At 58.6% G+C, this 17,179-nt stretch overlaps 1 protein-coding gene across 5 annotated transcripts in view; it reads left to right on the top strand.

The window, feature by feature from the left end:
• Positions 1 to 17,179, top strand: part of Dgkz (diacylglycerol kinase zeta) — a 32,431-nt gene that overhangs the window by 14,294 nt on the left and 958 nt on the right. For 2 of the 5 annotated variants that reach the window (XM_026399158.2, XM_026399156.2), the window contains exons 2-30: positions 6,045 to 6,153; positions 6,462 to 6,557; positions 6,856 to 6,933; positions 7,976 to 8,032; positions 8,433 to 8,501; positions 9,333 to 9,404; positions 9,508 to 9,624; positions 9,717 to 9,788; positions 10,092 to 10,187; positions 10,453 to 10,535; positions 10,633 to 10,693; positions 10,789 to 10,902; positions 10,983 to 11,123; positions 11,649 to 11,727; positions 11,876 to 11,931; positions 12,059 to 12,121; positions 12,222 to 12,295; positions 12,378 to 12,489; positions 12,872 to 13,071; positions 13,525 to 13,625; positions 13,732 to 13,811; positions 13,896 to 13,965; positions 14,098 to 14,138; positions 14,649 to 14,788; positions 15,802 to 15,833; positions 16,104 to 16,147; positions 16,584 to 16,704; positions 16,778 to 16,811; positions 17,035 to 17,134. In XM_026399158.2, the coding sequence (XP_026254943.1) occupies positions 6,045 to 6,153; positions 6,462 to 6,557; positions 6,856 to 6,933; positions 7,976 to 8,032; positions 8,433 to 8,501; positions 9,333 to 9,404; positions 9,508 to 9,624; positions 9,717 to 9,788; positions 10,092 to 10,187; positions 10,453 to 10,535; positions 10,633 to 10,693; positions 10,789 to 10,902; positions 10,983 to 11,123; positions 11,649 to 11,727; positions 11,876 to 11,931; positions 12,059 to 12,121; positions 12,222 to 12,295; positions 12,378 to 12,489; positions 12,872 to 13,071; positions 13,525 to 13,625; positions 13,732 to 13,811; positions 13,896 to 13,965; positions 14,098 to 14,138; positions 14,649 to 14,788; positions 15,802 to 15,833; positions 16,104 to 16,147; positions 16,584 to 16,704; positions 16,778 to 16,811; positions 17,035 to 17,134 (2,512 nt within the window). Of the gene's footprint in view, positions 1 to 70; positions 217 to 4,985; positions 5,730 to 6,044; positions 6,154 to 6,461; positions 6,558 to 6,855; positions 6,934 to 7,975; positions 8,033 to 8,432; positions 8,502 to 9,332; positions 9,405 to 9,507; positions 9,625 to 9,716; positions 9,789 to 10,091; positions 10,188 to 10,452; positions 10,536 to 10,632; positions 10,694 to 10,788; positions 10,903 to 10,982; positions 11,124 to 11,648; positions 11,728 to 11,875; positions 11,932 to 12,058; positions 12,122 to 12,221; positions 12,296 to 12,377; positions 12,490 to 12,871; positions 13,072 to 13,524; positions 13,626 to 13,731; positions 13,812 to 13,895; positions 13,966 to 14,097; positions 14,139 to 14,648; positions 14,789 to 15,801; positions 15,834 to 16,103; positions 16,148 to 16,583; positions 16,705 to 16,777; positions 16,812 to 17,034; positions 17,135 to 17,179 lie in introns of those variants that run through there. The other 3 variants (XM_026399155.2, XM_026399154.2, XM_026399157.2) reach the window with 3 other exon arrangements.

Genomic DNA, 17,179 nt, shown 5'->3' with positions numbered 1-17,179 from the left:
GGGCTATTTTCATAACGGCTGTCACAGGCTAGGGGGAGGAGGGTGGCGAGGGGGAGGGGGCAGATAAGCAGCCACTGCAGCTCGAGCTCCAAACTAGGACTTGCTCAGCGGAGGAGGCCGGTAGCCCAGAGCTGGAGCCAGAGCCAGAGCCGCCTGGAGACCCCAGCCCCCACCTGCTTGCCCACCTCCTGCCTGCCACCCTGCCTTCCAGATCAGGTCAACGGGGCTCCCCTGACCCTTCCTTGCCTTCTGATCCCTCCCTTCTGCATTATCTGGGTGGGTCTGGAAGGGGTGGATCCGCATGGGCCCAGGCACCACTGTTCCTAGAGGAGGGACTTACCCTGTCAGGTCCCCAAAGCTGATGGAGAAGGAAAAGGTCCGGTCAAGCTCACACTCCTGCCCAAGCCAGGGGGGCCCTGGAAGGTAAACGTCCTACTGGCCTGGGCCCCCCTTACTGTCCAGCCCTGGCCCCTGGATCCCTGTGTGCATTTGTGTTCCTTGTTTTGTTTTCTGCAGGGTCCTTTTAGTGAGTGGAGGCCTGGGGAAGTCAGGACCCTGCCTCTCCCACTCCTGGGGATGTGCGGGCTCCCTTCCAGCTCTCCCACCTCCTCCGCTCCTACCAGGGCTGTGGGAGCCGAGCAGCCAGATGTGGCTTCTGGCCAGCAGCCCCCTGGGGAGGCAGCTGCAGGCCCTTTCTCTGGGGCTGCTGGAATAGGAGCATCATGCTCCATGCCTAGCTTCACTGAGCAGGGGACTAGGGGCCCTGGCCACAGCATGGAATGGCCACTTTAGCTGGATCCCACCGAGTTCCTGTGCCAGTTCCTCTGGAGGCAGAGGAGGCCCCAGGGATCAGCCTGATGCCAGAGCCAAGGGCACTCTTCACAGCACGAGCAGATGCCCAGGTGGCACAGGCTGCCAGGCTCTGTTCCTCATGTGGTGAGTGGTAGCCACCCAGGCATGCCTGCTTCCCATTTTGGGATTCCACCCCCGCTGTGGACAGGAGACCCTATGAGGTGGCACAACCACAGGCTCTTGGTCTGTTTGGATGTGGGCCCCGCCATGCCCCTGCTCTGCCAGGTATCGTCTGGTACCTTATGTTCACCATTGCTTCAGAGCCACCCTGTGCCAACCTTGGGAACTAGGAGGCATGATCTCCATTTTGCAGATGAGAAAATGGAAAATCAGACTAGTCAGCCACTCTAGGGTAGCAGTGGCAGATGCAGGGTTCCAGTGTGCTTGGTCCTTCTCACTTGCTGCTGGCGTTAGGAGGCGGGCTGACCGGAGGCTGGGATCCTCCCTGGCTGGAAGCTGAAGCACTGGGCCCCCCCACCCCCGACCGCACTGCACCTGCCTCAGCCCCACCGTTGCAGCCTCAGTCATCTTGAGCACATAGTCAGACACCACTGCACCTGTCCCCAGGCGTCCTTGTGTTCCCACTGGCCTCCCGTCATCAGGGCAGGGCTGGAGGTGGACAGGGGGCCCCCATGAACCCTTTCCCTTCTTGTCTCCTTGGATGTGGCAGGTTTCTTCCAGGGTCCGGCAGGAAGCCAAGGGGCAGCCACTTTGCTGTGCTCTCAGTGTCAGAACCCTGTGGGGCTTCCTGCAGTGACCTTTATGTGTCCTGTGTGGTGTGTCTGAGGTGAGAAGAAGCTGCTGCTGGGGGCTGCGCCGTGGGAGAGGCTCAGGCCCAGGCAGGGTTTCCAACAGGTCCAGGCTGGGCTTCTGGTGAGACCCAGAAGAAGCCTCTGCAGAGATAGGAAGTAAGGAGTCAGGCGACTGCTGACCAGAGGACAGAGGTTTCTATGGAGACCAGAGGAACAGGAAGCATGGGACCTGGGGGAGGGGAGAGTGGGAGCCTAGAGGTGTGGGTGCCTAGCAGGAGAGCTTGTCATAAAACCTGAGCCAGTCTCACGGTCTCCTCAGACAGACAGGGAAACTGAGGCTGGTGGCACGTGGTCGCGCAGTGCTGGCGCTGCCTGGCCTGCCTGGAGCCCCTCTTAGGCCTGCACCACTGGGTAGCTGAGGATTCTACACACATGGGACCTGGCCTCCCGGCAGCATGTGGGGCTGGGTTCTTTAGGAGCACCTGTAAACTGTCTCCATGTTGTGATGGGGGTTCAGGCCACCTCTGCCTCCTGGCCCCTGTCATTAGTACAGGTCTGGGACAGCGGGCAGGGCTGGCCCTTACCACCACCCAGGGAGCACAGCAGCACCTCCCCCACCCACACTGTGGCCTTTTGTTTTCTGGGTGACACTAGCATCAGGCGGTGTGTCCGGGTGACTAATCTGCTCCAGGCTGGGCAGCTGTCACAGGGCAGCCTGGGCAGATGGGTGGGGAAAGCCGACACCCTGGGGAGTGCCGGCAAGCCAGTGTCCTGGCAGCGGTGGTGGCTAGGCCTTCAGGAGCCTTCCCAGGACACAAAGCAGACCCCAGATCAGGCAGACCTGGGCACAGGTCCCAGCTCTGCCGCTGGCTGACCCGGTGACCGTGGGCATGTTACTGCACCTCTTCAAGCTGTTTCCCTCATCTTGCGAAGGAGCTGCTGGTCCTGCTTCCTTCCCGGGGCTGCAGTAGGAATCAGATGAGGCAATCAAGGGCTTATCCAGAGCCTGTCACTGTCACAGGACCAGAGCACATAGAATAGCTAGTATATCATTCCCTTCCCAACCCCTGAGTCCCCACCTCAGGGGCCAAGAGGAAAGACCCGATGCTTGTCCATCTGGGGTGCAGGGCTCACCACCGGGTAGTGTAGGTTCCCACACTGGCTGCACGGGGATTGGCTGAGGACTTCAGGCGGCACCTCTCTGCACCTAGTTTCCTCGGCAGGAATGTAGCACACAGTACCGTTCCTCAGGGTTGCTGTGGTTTATAACATACGTGTGTCGAGGGCTCAGCACAGTGGGAAGTGAGAGTTAGCTGGGATGATGCCAGTTTTAGGAAATCAGGGACAGTGTGCCCAGGCCTGCTCTCCTATCCCTGGGCTCACCTCCTGCTCGGTCCATCTGGTTTGAGGGGACCGCCTTTGGGGGTGAGAGCTCTGTTTTGCGCCTGCCTGTCTTGAACACTGCTTCTTCAGGCACAGCAGCCTCGCTCTCTGATGGCACCGGAGCTCAGAGCCTTCTGCCCACTGGCCCTCTGCTTTCACCCTGCACAGGTTGTGAAGCTGCCAGCGAGACCACAGGGCAGCAACAGGGCAAGAACCGGGAGGCACTAGGGGTGCAGCCATCGTCTCTGGCCCTGCTCCCTCCTGCCCACTGCTGGTCTAGGGCACACCCCCATATCCAACTTCAGCCAGACCCTCGGTGGGCAGAAGTCTTTTCTCCTGTCAGCCTAGGCAACATCATTTCATGGCTGTGACTTGCACTCTGTGGCTGCTGGGGACTAGGCTGTCCTACCCCCATGGACTTCTCCCCAGGCTCAGGGCACAGGGCCCAGAAGATAGGGGTGCTCTGGAAGCATCACCACCCTGAGCTGTACCAACTTCACACCCTCCTCAAAAGTTAGGAGGCTGGGTGTGGTGGTGCACACCTGTTAATACAGCACCTGAGGAGGCTGAAGCAGGAGGATCACAAGTTCAAGGCTAGCCTTAGCAACTTAGGTGGACCCTGTCCCAAAATAGAAAATAAAAAGGCCGGGGATGTGGCTCTGTGGTTAAATACCCCTAGATTCAATCCTTGGTGCCCCCCCTCCAAAAAAAAAAAAAGAAGTGTGGGCACAAGAACCGGCTGCCAGTGGCCTGTGGAGGAGGGAAGGGCGGAGAGGAGGGGAGCTGGCAAAAGGAGCCCAGCTCAGAACGGCATGAGGGTGGCCGTGGGGTGCAGGGTTGTGTCCGGAGCCTCAGCCTCCTTGCAGGAGGGAGCTCTGGGAAGCTGGTGCTGGGAATTGTGGGTCGTGGGGCTTCTAGAGCAGGCTTCCTCGGCAGCAGTACTGGCAGGGTTTCCAGGCATGGCGCATGGAGTGTCGTATCTGCCCCTTCAGAAAGGTGGAGATAGAGTCGCTGGGAACAAGGAAGTTCTTAGAGACAAAGGTGTGCACACATGTCGGTCCAGGAGGCTTTTCTTTTGGCCCAAGCCTCTTGCTTCCAACCCCTGAGTGAAGACAGTGTGGCTTTCCCTGAGGGGCTGACATTCCTGTTTTCTAAGGCCTGATTTCCCCAGGGTCTCTGATTCCTGACCCAGAGTCATAGGTCTGTGTTCCTAGGTGCCACCTCACTTGGGCCGACCCCAGGGCTGGGGTTAAGAGTTCTGGGGTCTTATCAGGACTGAATTCCTTTGCGGGGTGCCTTGTGTTATAATCATTGCTTGGTTTGGGCCCTGTTCCAGCAGGGAACCCAGCCTGTTCCACATTCAGGGCAAAGCAAAGGCTGGCTGTGTGTGGCGGCGCATAGCTGTAGCTTCCCCAGTTCAGGAAGCTGAGGCAGGAGGATGGCAAGTTTGAGGCCAATGTGGACAACTCAGCAAGACCCTGTCTCAAAAAATGTAAAGGGCTGGGGGTGTGGCTCAGTGGTCGAGCACCTCTGGTTCCGTCCCCAGTACTGGAAAACACAGATAGAAAAGGCCAAAAAAGGCTGCTCAAGAAGGAAAGGCCCGGGCCCCACAGCCTGCCTGTGCCGGCTCAGACTCCCAGTTTTTCCTTTCTTTTCCACCACCTTCTGGCAAAGGGATGAGGCCCTTTAGGTCCTGGGCTTTATGGATTCTGGTGCCTGGGCAGTGGAAGTCCCCTTTCCCTAGGACTTCAGAGACAGTCTGGGGTACAGCTGGGGAGAACGTCCTTGCCCCAGTAGCTGTAAACGCAGGTTCCTCTGTGTATCCTCCCTGTACCCTCAAACACTCTGCTCATGGAAGCCAAAGGCCAAGGTTATCCTTACCCTTAACTCCAGTGTCCCTTCTCTGTTCATGGGGCATGGGCTGTGCAAGGGCTCCTGGGCACAGACTGGCCACAACCTGGCTGAGTTCCTGATGTTCCTGGTCTCTGTGCTCAACAGCCACCAGCCTGCCCCTCGCATGGAGACCTTCTTTAGGAGACATTTCCAGCGGAAGGCACCAGGCCCTGGAGCGGGGCAGCGGCGGCCCAGCGGTGTGGGGCTGCTCACGGGCAAGGCCCGGCGTCGCTCCCCTGCAGGGCAGGCCTCCTCCATGCTGGCCCAGCGGAGGCGCTCCAGTGCACAGCCCCAGGGCTGCCTCCTGGGCTGCGGGGTGGGCACCCAGGGTACCAGCCGCCGTCGCTCCAGCACCGCGCCCCCTGCCTGCAATCCCCGCTTTGTTGTGGAATCCGTGCCCACCCCTCCGCCTGCCACCGTTGGGGCTCAGCTTCTGGGTACACCTCTGCTCTTGGCTGGGCTTGTCGGCATGAAAGAGGAGGAGGAGGGTGTCCAGGAGAATGTGACTGCTGGGGCATCAAGTGCCACCCAGCCGGGCACCAGGACACCTCCCAACACTGCAGGCACCTGGCTGCTGCCAACCCTGCCCCGATGCCTGCGTCGAGCCTCCTCCCACCTGCTTCCTGCTGATGTGGTATATGATCATGCCCTCTGGGGCCTGCATGGCCACTATCGTCGCCTCAGCCAACAGCGGCCCTCTGGCCAGCACCCTGGCCCTGGGGGCCGAAGAACCTCAGGCACCATGGTGGGCGCCATGATCCCTGCCCGGGTGCGCCCGCTGACCCGCAGGCGCCAGGTAGCCCTGCGGCGCAAGTCGGCAGGACCCCAGGCCTGGAGCACCCTGCTTGTGTAGGTATAGCTGCAGCAGGGGGGCCATGCTGCAGCCTCTGAGGGGCTGGCTAGGGGTGCGGGCCTCAGAGCTCTGCCTGGCCCCTCTGGGCAGTGCCTGAAGCCAGCTCACCCAACAAAGCTATGAAAAGGGCTGAAATGCCCACAGGGAGCCTCAGTGCCTGGGCTGCTGTGGGATCCTCTCCTCTCCCTCCTGTCCCAGTCTTGGCCTTGGTGGAGGCCACATGAGGGCAGAGATCCCAGGTGGCGGGGAAGGAAGTAGAATCAGCAAGTGCACAACTGGCCCTAGAGCCTCAGCTGTCCCCATTTTTGTAGGAAAGCTATCACCAAGTCGGGCCTCCAACACCTGGCACCCCCTCCCCCAACTCCTGGGGCCCTGTGTGGCGAGGCCGAGAGGCAGATCCGGAGCACTGTGGACTGGAGTGTGAGTAGCTGGGTACTGGGAGAGGCGTGTACCTGAACACCACAGGCATCGGCCCCGCTGGGCTCTGGGACCTGGGAGCAGCCCAGGCCTAGGGATCCTCTGAGCAACTGAGAGAGGAGCCCTGGGCCAGTGGAGTTTGGCAGACTTCCTGCGGGTGGCTTCCCTTGAGCCAGACCTAAGTAGTAGTGAGTGGGAAAAACAGGAAAATAGATTGTGGTACCTGGAACAGGTTTGTCTTGTGAGATGGGGCTGCTGGTGGGCAGGGGAAGCTGAAGGTAAGCACTGAGCATGTTCATCCCGTGGTCTAGGAGTCAGCAACATATGGGGAACACATCTGGTTTGAGACCAACGTGTCGGGGGACTTCTGCTATGTTGGGGAGCAGTACTGCGTAGCCAAGATGCTGGTGAGTGAGCACTGCAGGGCTTGCTGCCCCCTGGCGGTGAGGCAGGGTCTAGATGCCCGCCGGCCAACCTCTGCAGGTAGACAGCTATAGCCCTTCCCAAAGGTGAACACAAGCTCTCACCTGAGCAATCCTGCTTGGGCTGCCTAGGAGCGGGAGAAATGGGATTTGTCCTGAGGCTGGATGCTGGGGCTTGAGATCCTGATGCACAGAGAAGCTGTGCAGAAAACTGCTTGCCCTGAGGCAGTGTCTGGGATGGAGTTACCTGGTGCCTCAGGGGCCCTCTCTTTCTGTCTTGCAGCAGAAATCTGTGTCCAGGAGAAAATGTGCAGCCTGCAAGATTGTGGTGCACACCCCCTGCATTGAGCAGCTGGAGAAGGTGAGTGTGGCCACTCAGCCTCCCTTTTGGGTGTGGAAGCACATACACTTGTATATCTGCATACAGATGTGTGCATTACACAAACATCACCTGGGTTACACAGTTTGTGTGGTAGTGAAGACTCAAGGACCCTAGAGCCAAAAATGCCTGCATTTGAATCCTGCCTCCCCCCATTTATTAGCTGTTGTACCCAGTGCCTTAAATACCTGGCATAGAGTGGGGTTTGTTGTATGTAACTCAACAGCATGAAGTGACAACGGTATTGTACCGTTCTATCTTGTCCCAGCTAACAAATAGAAGAGGCCATGGAATGTGCTAAAGCCTGCCCCTGTCCTCTGCATTCTGCTTGTTCAGAGACCTTTCTCCCAAGGACCATTGGGCACCCTGTGTCTGCCGCTGGGGGCATGTCTGGGCACTGGTGGGGGGAAGGGAACACTGGTGAGTGGGCCCATCAAGGTAGGTGGGGTGGATGAGCTCCCCAGCCTGCAGAAGCCAGGCCAGCATTCAGGAGACTGTGTAGGACTAGGAGCGGCATGAGCAAGGCCCACGCGGCTGCTTCCCTTGGCCCAGGAATCGCAGAGCCTCCCTAGAGCCTCCCAAGAATTGCAGAGACTCTTCTGACGCTGCAGCAGGGACAGTTAGGAAAAGAGGAGTAGAAACAGCCCTAGGCACTGCAGCCCCATTGACAAAGGTGGAAATTGAACCTGGGTTCACCCCATTAGCTAAGGGTCTCCAGGGGCTGCTCAACAGAGCTGTGAGCAGGATGGGGTTCCTGCATTCACCTATGTCTGGAGTGCCAGAGGGTGAGAACAGTAGAAAAATGAGTAAACCGTGGTCCCAGTTTAGTAGGAGAGGGCATGAAACGCTCAGCCTCTTCATCCCAGAATCCTGGGCAGAGGAAGGAAAGATCCCTTCTGGTCAGTGGGCATGTTCCAAGGGTTACTGGGGTAATCTGGGGCTCCTGCTACCTTTGATGGTGACTCTGGATGACCATGTCGAAAGGAGATTCTGACATTTTGGTGGTCATTGCAATGTCTCACAGATAAATTTCCGCTGTAAGCCATCCTTCCGGGAATCTGGTTCCAGGAATGTCCGTGAGGTATGTGTGCACTGTGCTTAGGGTCAGGGAGGCCCCAGGTTCCTGAGGGATTTCTCTGCAGTGCTTCCAGAGTGCCACTAGGGGGCTCAGCTCCTTCTAGGCAGCTTGGGGTCTGGGCAGGTCCTGGGATGAGGCTCTGAGTCTCCCAAGGCCAGGCCTGACTGGCACTGCCTGAGAGAGCTGGGCATCGAGTGCCTCTCTGTGCCTCCCAGCTCTCTCTTTCCCTCCTAAGAATCTCAGTCTTCCCTCCAGGCCACAGACAGAAGTCTTCACATGCAAGACTGCAGAGAGCCCCGTAGCCCCCAGCCCTCACCATGAGACATTGAGGGGCCTAGGCCGTGCTCAGGGACAGCCCTAATTCACCCCTCCAGTGATATTTTTCTCCCCCCTCCTCCCCCAGCCAACCTTCGTACGGCACCACTGGGTACACAGGCGACGCCAGGATGGCAAGTGTCGGCACTGTGGGAAGGTGAGGGTCCTGCCTAAGATTGCTATCTGCCTACTGCCCAAGGACTCTGTGTGTTCAGCATGGCCTGACCCCACCAGCTGTGGCCCCAGAGTGCAGACTCCCCAGCTGGCTCTAAGCCTGGCTGTGGCCACTTAGTCTGCAAACACCCTTGCCACACTCTTGGTCTCTGGGCTAAGGAAAGTTTCCTTCTAATGTGGTAGGTCTAGTCTGTTTTGAACTTGGGGGAGGGAATTCTTTGAGAACCATGTAGACTTTTTCATTCATTAACTCAGCAGATATTTATTGTGCAAATATTGCATGCCAAGCCCTGAGCTGGGCATCGGGTTCCTGCCCCCGAGGGGAACGTGGCTGAAGACAGATTGCAGAGCATCTTCCCCAGCACAGCCCGCAGTTGTTTTGTTCACTTACTTTTTGCCTCTTGTCTGTCTCCTTCAGCAAGTGCAGGCTCTCAGAGGTGTAGGGGCTCGTTCCTCCATTTAGGCTTTGTTAATGTTTTGTGGAGGGGAGAGGGAGTGAATGCCGTGGGTACCGCAGGAGGCCGTGCAGCACTTCGGGGGCCCGGCCAGCTCTGGAGGCAGGAAGGAGGGGAACCCAGAGTTGGGCGGTGGTTGGCCCTCAGATCCTCAAGAATACATGTGCACCCAGACTTTGCAGTTAGCTCTAGTCATGGGCCCCTAGCTAAGGGGCCCCCTGCCCTTGAGGCTTATTGTGTATCTGGGGCTTTTTTCTTCTGCGCTCAGTTTCCCTGTGTGGAGAGAGGTTGGCAGCAGAAGTGGGTCAGGGGCTATGCTTTAGGTCACCCTGTGCCCCAGCCTCCTTGTCCACCCTCAGGGCTTCCAGCAGAAGTTCACCTTTCACAGCAAGGAGATCGTGGCCATCAGCTGCTCCTGGTGCAAGCAAGCGGTAAGAGGTGACCCCACCCCATGGGCCCATGCCACACAGTGCTGAGCTTGGGTCCCAGGACTCAGCCTGGCCCATCTCAGCCTGGCCCGTCACTCCCCTCCAGTACCACAGCAAGGTCTCCTGCTTCATGCTGCAACAGATCGAGGAGCCCTGCTCCCTGGGGGTCCATGCAGCCGTGGTCATCCCACCCACCTGGATCCTCCGTGCTCGGAGGCCCCAGGTGAGTCCTTCCCACACCCTTGGCATCTCCCACACTCTTGCCAGACAAGCCAACTCGCCCTCCTTGTCACCAACACCCCATTTTCCTTGCAGAATACCCTCAAGGCCAGCAAGAAGAAAAAGAGAGCGTCCTTTAAGAGGAAGTCCAGCAAGAAAGGGCCTGAGGTTAGATAAGGGGCTGGTGGGAGGGACGAGTTGGGGGCCAGAAAAGGGGAGTCTGTTCCTTGGGATCTGGAGCCCCTGAGCCTGATGTTGCCAGCTCAGCCTTCAGCAGGTCAGTTAGGGCCTACAGGCCTGATGAGGGCAGAAGATGGCTCCAGTTTTCCCCAAGGCCAGGTTCCCCATGAAGTCTGACCTAGTTGGTACCTGAGGGTGTGGTGTGGGATGGGGTGTCATCCAGGGATCTGCTGAGGATGAGGGTAGGGTCTCCAGGGCAGGAAAGAGCCTCAGAAACTGTGTGTCTCCAAGGAGGGCCGCTGGAGACCCTTCATCATCAGGCCGACCCCTTCACCCCTCATGAAGCCCCTGCTGGTGTTTGTGAACCCCAAGAGTGGGGGCAACCAGGTGAGCACAGCTTTCCTCTAGAGAGACTGCCATAAGGGTTGGGGTCACTCCCACCTACCAGTTGTTCCAGCGTCCATTTCAGGCTTCCAACCCTGGCCCTCTACCTCAGGGATCCTAAGAAAAGCCATCTCTGTCCCTCACCCCTGCTGAGCCTGGTTCCACAGTCACATCCTTTTCCCTGTGCTTCTTTTCCCCACTTCACCCCGACTGCTTCCTCCTGTCCCCCCTCATCCCTTCTACAACACTTGGCTCCCTGTCCCCCCAGGGCGCTAAGATCATCCAGTCCTTTCTCTGGTACCTCAATCCTCGACAAGTCTTTGACCTGAGCCAGGGAGGGCCCAAGGAAGCGTAAGTCCTTGCCCAGGTTCCTTGGGGAATGGCAGGGGCTTGCCTGGCTCTGGGGCGTGGCACACATCCTGACTCCATTCTGTCTTCCCCGGCCCAGACTGGAAATGTACCGCAAAGTGCACAACCTTCGGATCCTGGCGTGCGGGGGCGATGGCACGGTGGGTTCAGTGTGGTGGGTTCTCCCAGGGCCTGGATGGGGCCTGCGGTGCTGTCCCCTGCCAAGCCCAGACTTTTGGTACTTTGCCCTCTCCAGGTTGGCTGGATTCTCTCCACCCTGGACCAGCTGCGCTTAAAGCCTCCGCCCCCTGTTGCCATCTTGCCTCTGGGTACTGGCAACGACTTGGCCCGCACCCTCAACTGGGGCGGGGTAAGCAACTCTGGGAGTGGGGGGTGGTCACGGGGGTCTCTAGCCACAGGAGAGGCTCAGTCCTTGCTTCCCTCCACCAGGGTTACACAGATGAACCAGTGTCAAAGATCCTCTCCCACGTAGAGGAGGGGAATGTGGTGCAGCTGGACCGCTGGGACCTCCGTGCGGAGCCCAACCCCGAGGCAGGGCCTGAGGAGCGAGATGAGGGGGCCACAGACCGGGTGAGTCAGCCAGGACGGGACAGGGTCTGTGGTGTCTGAGATTCTCGGCAGATGGGGGCTGGGCCCCACTCTTCCACTGTTGCCTCTGAAAGCTTAAAGGAGTCTCTTCAGTTCTCCCAACTTCAACTTCTGTCTCTGTCCCAGGGGAATAATGGTCCTCAGCTCATGAGATAGCTTTTGTATCCATCCACCTGGCAAATATTTCTCAAGGCCTTGTTACGTGCCCAGCACTGTTCTAAGCAGACAAGACAGAGGCCCATGCCTGGAGCTCATGCTCTGTATGGTGTGTGGGGAGGCAGTGCTGTGGCATCCAGCAGGCGCTCATGGAAGCCTCCCGGGATCTGGGAGGGCAGGGCATGCCTTGTGACACAGTGCCAGGTGGGAAGCACTCAGGGAGGTTTCGCTGGACAGACAGCCTCTAGGAGCAGACAGAATGCTGAGCAAGTGTGAAGGCTGGACCCGGCTCAGGAAGGGGAGGCATCGGAGAGGCCCAGGTCTCTTTATGGTCCCTTGACCTTTTTCTAGCTGCCCCTGGATGTCTTCAACAACTACTTCAGCCTGGGTTTTGATGCCCACGTCACCCTGGAATTTCATGAGTCTCGAGGTTGGCAAAATTCTGAGGGCAACATGGGAGGTGGGAGCAGGGTGGGCGACAGGAGTGTCTGGCTCCCCAGTAAAGCACACTCGCCCAGCCTCTCCCCACTTTAGCACCAGCAGGTTAACTGACTGTCCCCCAATTTGTCTCTATCCAGAGGCCAATCCAGAAAAATTCAACAGTCGCTTTCGGAACAAGATGTTCTATGCCGGGGTAAGTCCAAGGTTGGCCAGCCCCCTACCTGCAATGCCCATCAGTGTCTGCCAGGCCACGGGAGCCCTGCTGCACGGAGGCAAGGGTGTACCTGTCAGGAGATGGTGATACCCTCTGTCTCCCACAGACAGCTTTCTCTGACTTCCTGATGGGCAGCTCCAAGGACTTGGCCAAGCACATCCGAGTAGTGGTGAGCAGGGCTGAACCAGCAGGTGGAGTAGAGGGCCAAGCAGGGGAGGAGACCACCTGGGCACTCACATCCCCCGACGTTCCCCCATGCCTCTCTACAGTGTGATGGAGTGGACCTGACCCCCAAGATCCAGGACCTGAAGCCCCAGTGCATTGTTTTCCTAAACATCCCCAGGTGAGGAGGTTGGGCTCCGGGTGGACCCTGCTCTCCTGTCCTGCCAAGACTTTGCCGAAGCCAGGCCATTGCCCTCCCTCAGGTACTGTGCTGGCACCATGCCCTGGGGCCACCCTGGGGAGCACCATGACTTCGAGCCCCAGCGGCATGACGACGGCTACCTCGAGGTCATTGGCTTCACCATGACATCACTGGTGAGTGGGCCTGGCTCTACCTGAACACTTCTCTGCCCACAGTTCCTGGGAGCATGGCCTAAAACTGGGGGTCACCCATGCTTCCCATGATTGGCCAGGGTTGAGGAGTTCACCTCACTTCCCTTCTCTGGCCCAGGGCTCACTGTCCCTTATTCTCTCTGACTTGAGATGACTCTGAGCCTCTGTCCTCTTTCTGTCACTTGTCCTGATTGGGAAGTCACTCTCATTGCCTCCATCTCCTCCCTTCCCCTCTATTCTGCACTCTGTCTGGGGTCCCTGTCTCCTCTCTGCTCTGGTCAGAGCCTCTCTGGAAGGAGCAGAGCTCACCCCCTGCCTCCATCCCATCCTGGCACCACCTGACTGGAGCTTCCTGTACCCACAGGCAGCACTGCAGGTGGGTGGGCATGGCGAGCGGCTGACGCAGTGCCGAGAGGTGCTCCTCACCACGGCCAAGGCCATTCCGGTGCAGGTGGATGGCGAGCCCTGCAAGCTCGCAGCCTCACGCATTCGCATTGCCCTGCGCAACCAAGCCACCATGGTGCAGAAAGCCAAGCGGCGGAGTGCCACCCCTCTGCACAGCGAGTATGTCCCTGCCCTGCCACCATGCAACATGGGTCCTGAAGCCAGGCACAGGTCCTCTTTTTTTTTTTTTAAGTTGTAGTTGGACACAATATGTTTATTTTATTTGCTTTTATGTGGTGCTGAGGATCGAACCCAGGGCCTCTTATGCTCTAGGCGAGTGCTCTACCACTGGGCCACACCCCCAGCCCAACGGGCCCTCTTTTGATCTTTGGGAAGTCACTCTCACCTGTAAAAGGAGCTGGGAATGAGGCTCAGTGGTGGGATGTTTGCCTACCATGTACCAGGCCCTGGGTTTGATTTCCCAACACCCACAAAAGGGGAGATCTAATAGTCCTTCTGCCCCAGGGAGCTGGGCAGGACATCCCTCCCAGCGCTTGGTTTGGTGCCTGGACCAGGGCTGGTACCCTGGGCAGGGCCCTTGCCGAGTCCCCTCTCACCAGCCCTGCCCCACAGCCAGCAGCCAGTACCAGAACAGCTGCGGATCCAGGTGAGCAGGGTCAGCATGCACGACTACGAGGCCCTGCACTACGACAAGGAACAGCTCAAGGAGGCCTGTGAGTGCCAGCAGGGCTGGGGACAGGGAGGGGTGAGGAGCTGCCAGGTCCCCTGGGGATGGACAGTGGGGACAGCCAACTGTTGATGGGCTATTCTGTCCTCCAGCTGTGCCACTGGGCACTGTAGTGGTCCCTGGAGACAGTGACCTAGAGCTCTGCCGTGCCCACATTGAGAGGCTCCAGCAGGTAAGGAGATACCACCTGCCCTGCGCTCCCCTCCCTCCTTACCCCAGCTCTGTTCCACCTTGACACTTGCTTCTTTCTCAACAGGAGCCTGATGGTGCTGGAGCCAAGTCCCCAACGTGCCAGAAACTGTCCCCCAAGTGGTGTTTCCTGGATGGTGAGTATGCCCTGAAGGATCAGCTCCTAGCAGTACCACATTTGCTCTTATCTCTTGCCTGAGGGAGCCTGGGTTGGGCCCAGAGGACTTGGAGAAGGACCTCCCTTATCCTCAACATCTGTCTCTCCACAGCCACCACTGCCAGCCGCTTCTACAGGATCGATCGGGCCCAGGTGAGCCCCGCAGGCCTGCTCCGCTGCAGCTGGTCTCTGTACCACACACCCCTCTCTCCAGGGAAGCCTTTCCTGTCAGCTCCACAGGCATACTGGCCTCTGTTCTCATGTCCCCTAGTCCACTTTCACGAGGCCATGACCAGGTGTGGGTGGCCCTATCCTCTAGGCTAGCGTGCATTGGAATGGTGCCAACAGAGAAGGGAGCTGGTGCACACAGGAAAGGTTTGCTGGCTGGCCTTGGAGCACAGAGCAGTACAAAGAGATGGAAGAGAGTGGCCAGGGCCAAGCTACCTGGCTAGAGGATTGGCTGTGGGCCTAGTGGGACTAGCTTTGGACGGCAGGGATGGAAAGGAGGCAGGGGGAAGGATTGGCGGTCCCCAGCCTCCCTTTGCTGTTTATGCTTATATCAGAGGCTTCTCCAGGTTTGCTGCCCCTCAGCCTCCACCATCAGGTACCTGGAAGGCTAGGTGCCTCGGCCTTGACCCTGAGCTTTGACCTTCCCACCCACAGGAGCACCTCAACTATGTGACCGAGATCGCACAGGACGAGATTTATATCCTGGACCCTGAGCTGCTGGGGGCATCGGCCCGGCCTGACCTCCCAACCCCTACTTCCCCTCTCCCCAATTCCCCCTGCTCCCCCACGCCCCGGTGAGTGCCAGGGCCCCATCGCCTCCATTTCCCTTGCTTTGAATCTGTCTTCAGGCTGGCAGCTTCCAAATTCCTGCCTTCAGCCCCATCTCCTCCAAGAGCAAGCACCAGTGCATACACCAGCTAGCTGCCTGCCCAGCCCCCTACCTGGTGACAAAATGGCATCAATCTGAACTTGGCCAGAGCCCAACTTGGAGCCCTCAGCCTCACAATTGTGGCCTCCCCCAGAGAGCAGCCTCATATCTACCCTGCTGCTCAGGTTCCCTCCTTGCTGCCTCAGCCCCTACCCATACCTGGCCTTCAGCAGGTCCCACAGTGCTGCCCCGCCACGGGAGCACTCCTTCCCACCTCAGTGCCTGGCCCCCAGCTCTATGCCCCATGCCCTCTGGTGGCCCAGTCTCTACACGGGCTAAGATGCAGGTCGCTACAAGCACTCCCCAGCCTTGAACCTTTATTAGCATCCCCCAGTCATGGACCCTCCTGGGTCCCACTGCCTGGCTGCCTGACCCCAGCAGCCTCCCCTGTCCCCCACCACAATCCAGCAGCACTTGCTTCTTAGTGGCCTGAGGCTGGCCCAGCTTTGGACTTTTGTCCTTGCTGCCACACATTTGCTTTCTTCCCAGAACACCTGCCCCAATTTCAGTGTCAGCTTGGCTCTTGCCCCTCAGAGAGGTCTTTCCCAGGAATGCCATCTAAAGGCACCACTGTCCCTAAGGTGCTGGGGTCCCCCTGGCCACTCAGTCACATGACCCTGTCTGTATCGATAGCACTTCAAATTTCTTATTTATTGCTCGACTCGTGTGTGTCCTTACACTAGAATGTGAGCTCCGTGAGGGCAAGTTCTCCATCTGTCTTGTTCCCTGCTGTATCCCTTGTGCCTAGACTAGCGCATGACATGCAGTAGGCACTTAATAAACTGTTGAAAGAATGAAGGACGCCACCCACTGGGCTAGGGAGGGCAGCCAGTTGGGCCTGGCTGAGCTGGGTCACATTTCATCCTGCTCTGTTTGTAGGTCACTGCAAGGGGACCCTGCACCCCCTCAAGGTGAGGCCTTTTCTCCCAGGGTCCCTCCCCTCTCCCCCCTCATAAGTGTGAGGCTCTGTGGGGATGAGGCCCATAGCACCACACAAGGACAGCCTGAGCCCTACATGGTCACATTTTTCCACAAGCCCCGCCCTCAGCAGCCTGGCCCTAGCAGGAGTGCCTTTCTGTACAGTGATGCACACACGTGTACACAGTGATGAAACACGAGTGCAGCACCAACACGAGCCTGAGCCTCAGACCTTAGAGTTTAACTGGCAGTGTTTTGTGCAGGTGAGGAGTTAATTGAGGCCGCCAAGAGGAACGACTTCTGTAAGGTACTAGCTCCGGGATGCAGCCTATCCCCTGCAGGCCCTAGGGAGTGGGGCATCTGGGTGGGGCCAGAGCTGACCTGTTCAGGAACTGACACCTGTGACATCTGGCTTTGGTGGGTCTCTGCAGCAATTGTCCCATCCCGTCTTTCCCCATGTGACCACAATAGATGTCTCCCAATACAGGCTTCCTTGCCCAGTCCTCCAGTCCCTGGTGCTTAGGGGCAAGTTTTAGGGGAGCAACAGGCTCCAAGGCTTGGTGGTTAATATTCCTGAGGTGAGAGAAGCCCACTGAATCTCCCCTTAACACTCCAGAGACCCCCAGGGATGCCTAGGGAGTAATGCATGTGAGCCTGTTCTGGCTTACGTACCTGTGGGCCTGTGTGAGACTGGGAGAGAAGGCCCCCAGGAGCCCCAGACCTGCTCTGCCTCCTGCCCTCAGCTGCAGGAGCTGCATCGAGCAGGAGGCGACCTCATGCACCGGGACGAGCGGAGTCGCACACTCCTGCACCACGCGGTCAGCACTGGCAGCAAGGAAGTGGTCCGCTACCTGCTGGACCACGGTGAGCTGTGCTCCTGGGGCCAGGTGGGAGGAGGGGAGGATGCCAAGCCTCTGACCACACCTTCCCCCTACAGCACCTCCAGACATCCTTGATGCTGTGGAGGAGAAGTAAGTACCTGGGAGCTCAGGTCCCTGGCTGTCCTGGAAACCAGCCTTCTCCATACCTTCCCATTTGATCAGTCAGAGCCCATGAACCTTTGCTGACCAGCCTGTTGTCCTCTGGGCTGCCCCTTCCCTCTGGTCCCCAAACTTCCTGCCCTTTCTGATGGCACTTGGGAGAAGGCCTGAAAAGGGACTAGAGGAGGTACACAGCCAGCCTCTGCTCCCCCAGCGGGGAGACCTGTCTGCACCAGGCTGCGGCTCTGGGCCAGCGCACCATTTGCCACTACATCGTGGAAGCTGGTGCCTCACTCATGAAGACGGACCAGCAGGTGAGCAGGCCAGCAGGGCACAAAACCAGCCATCCCCAGATGTGG

The sequence above is a fragment of the Urocitellus parryii genome, chromosome 4 (assembly GCF_045843805.1).
Source record: "Urocitellus parryii isolate mUroPar1 chromosome 4, mUroPar1.hap1, whole genome shotgun sequence".
NCBI lineage: Eukaryota > Metazoa > Chordata > Mammalia > Rodentia > Sciuridae > Urocitellus > Urocitellus parryii.
The sequence above is the reverse complement of the archived record's forward strand: the minus strand, read 5'-3'. Positions and strand labels throughout refer to the sequence as shown.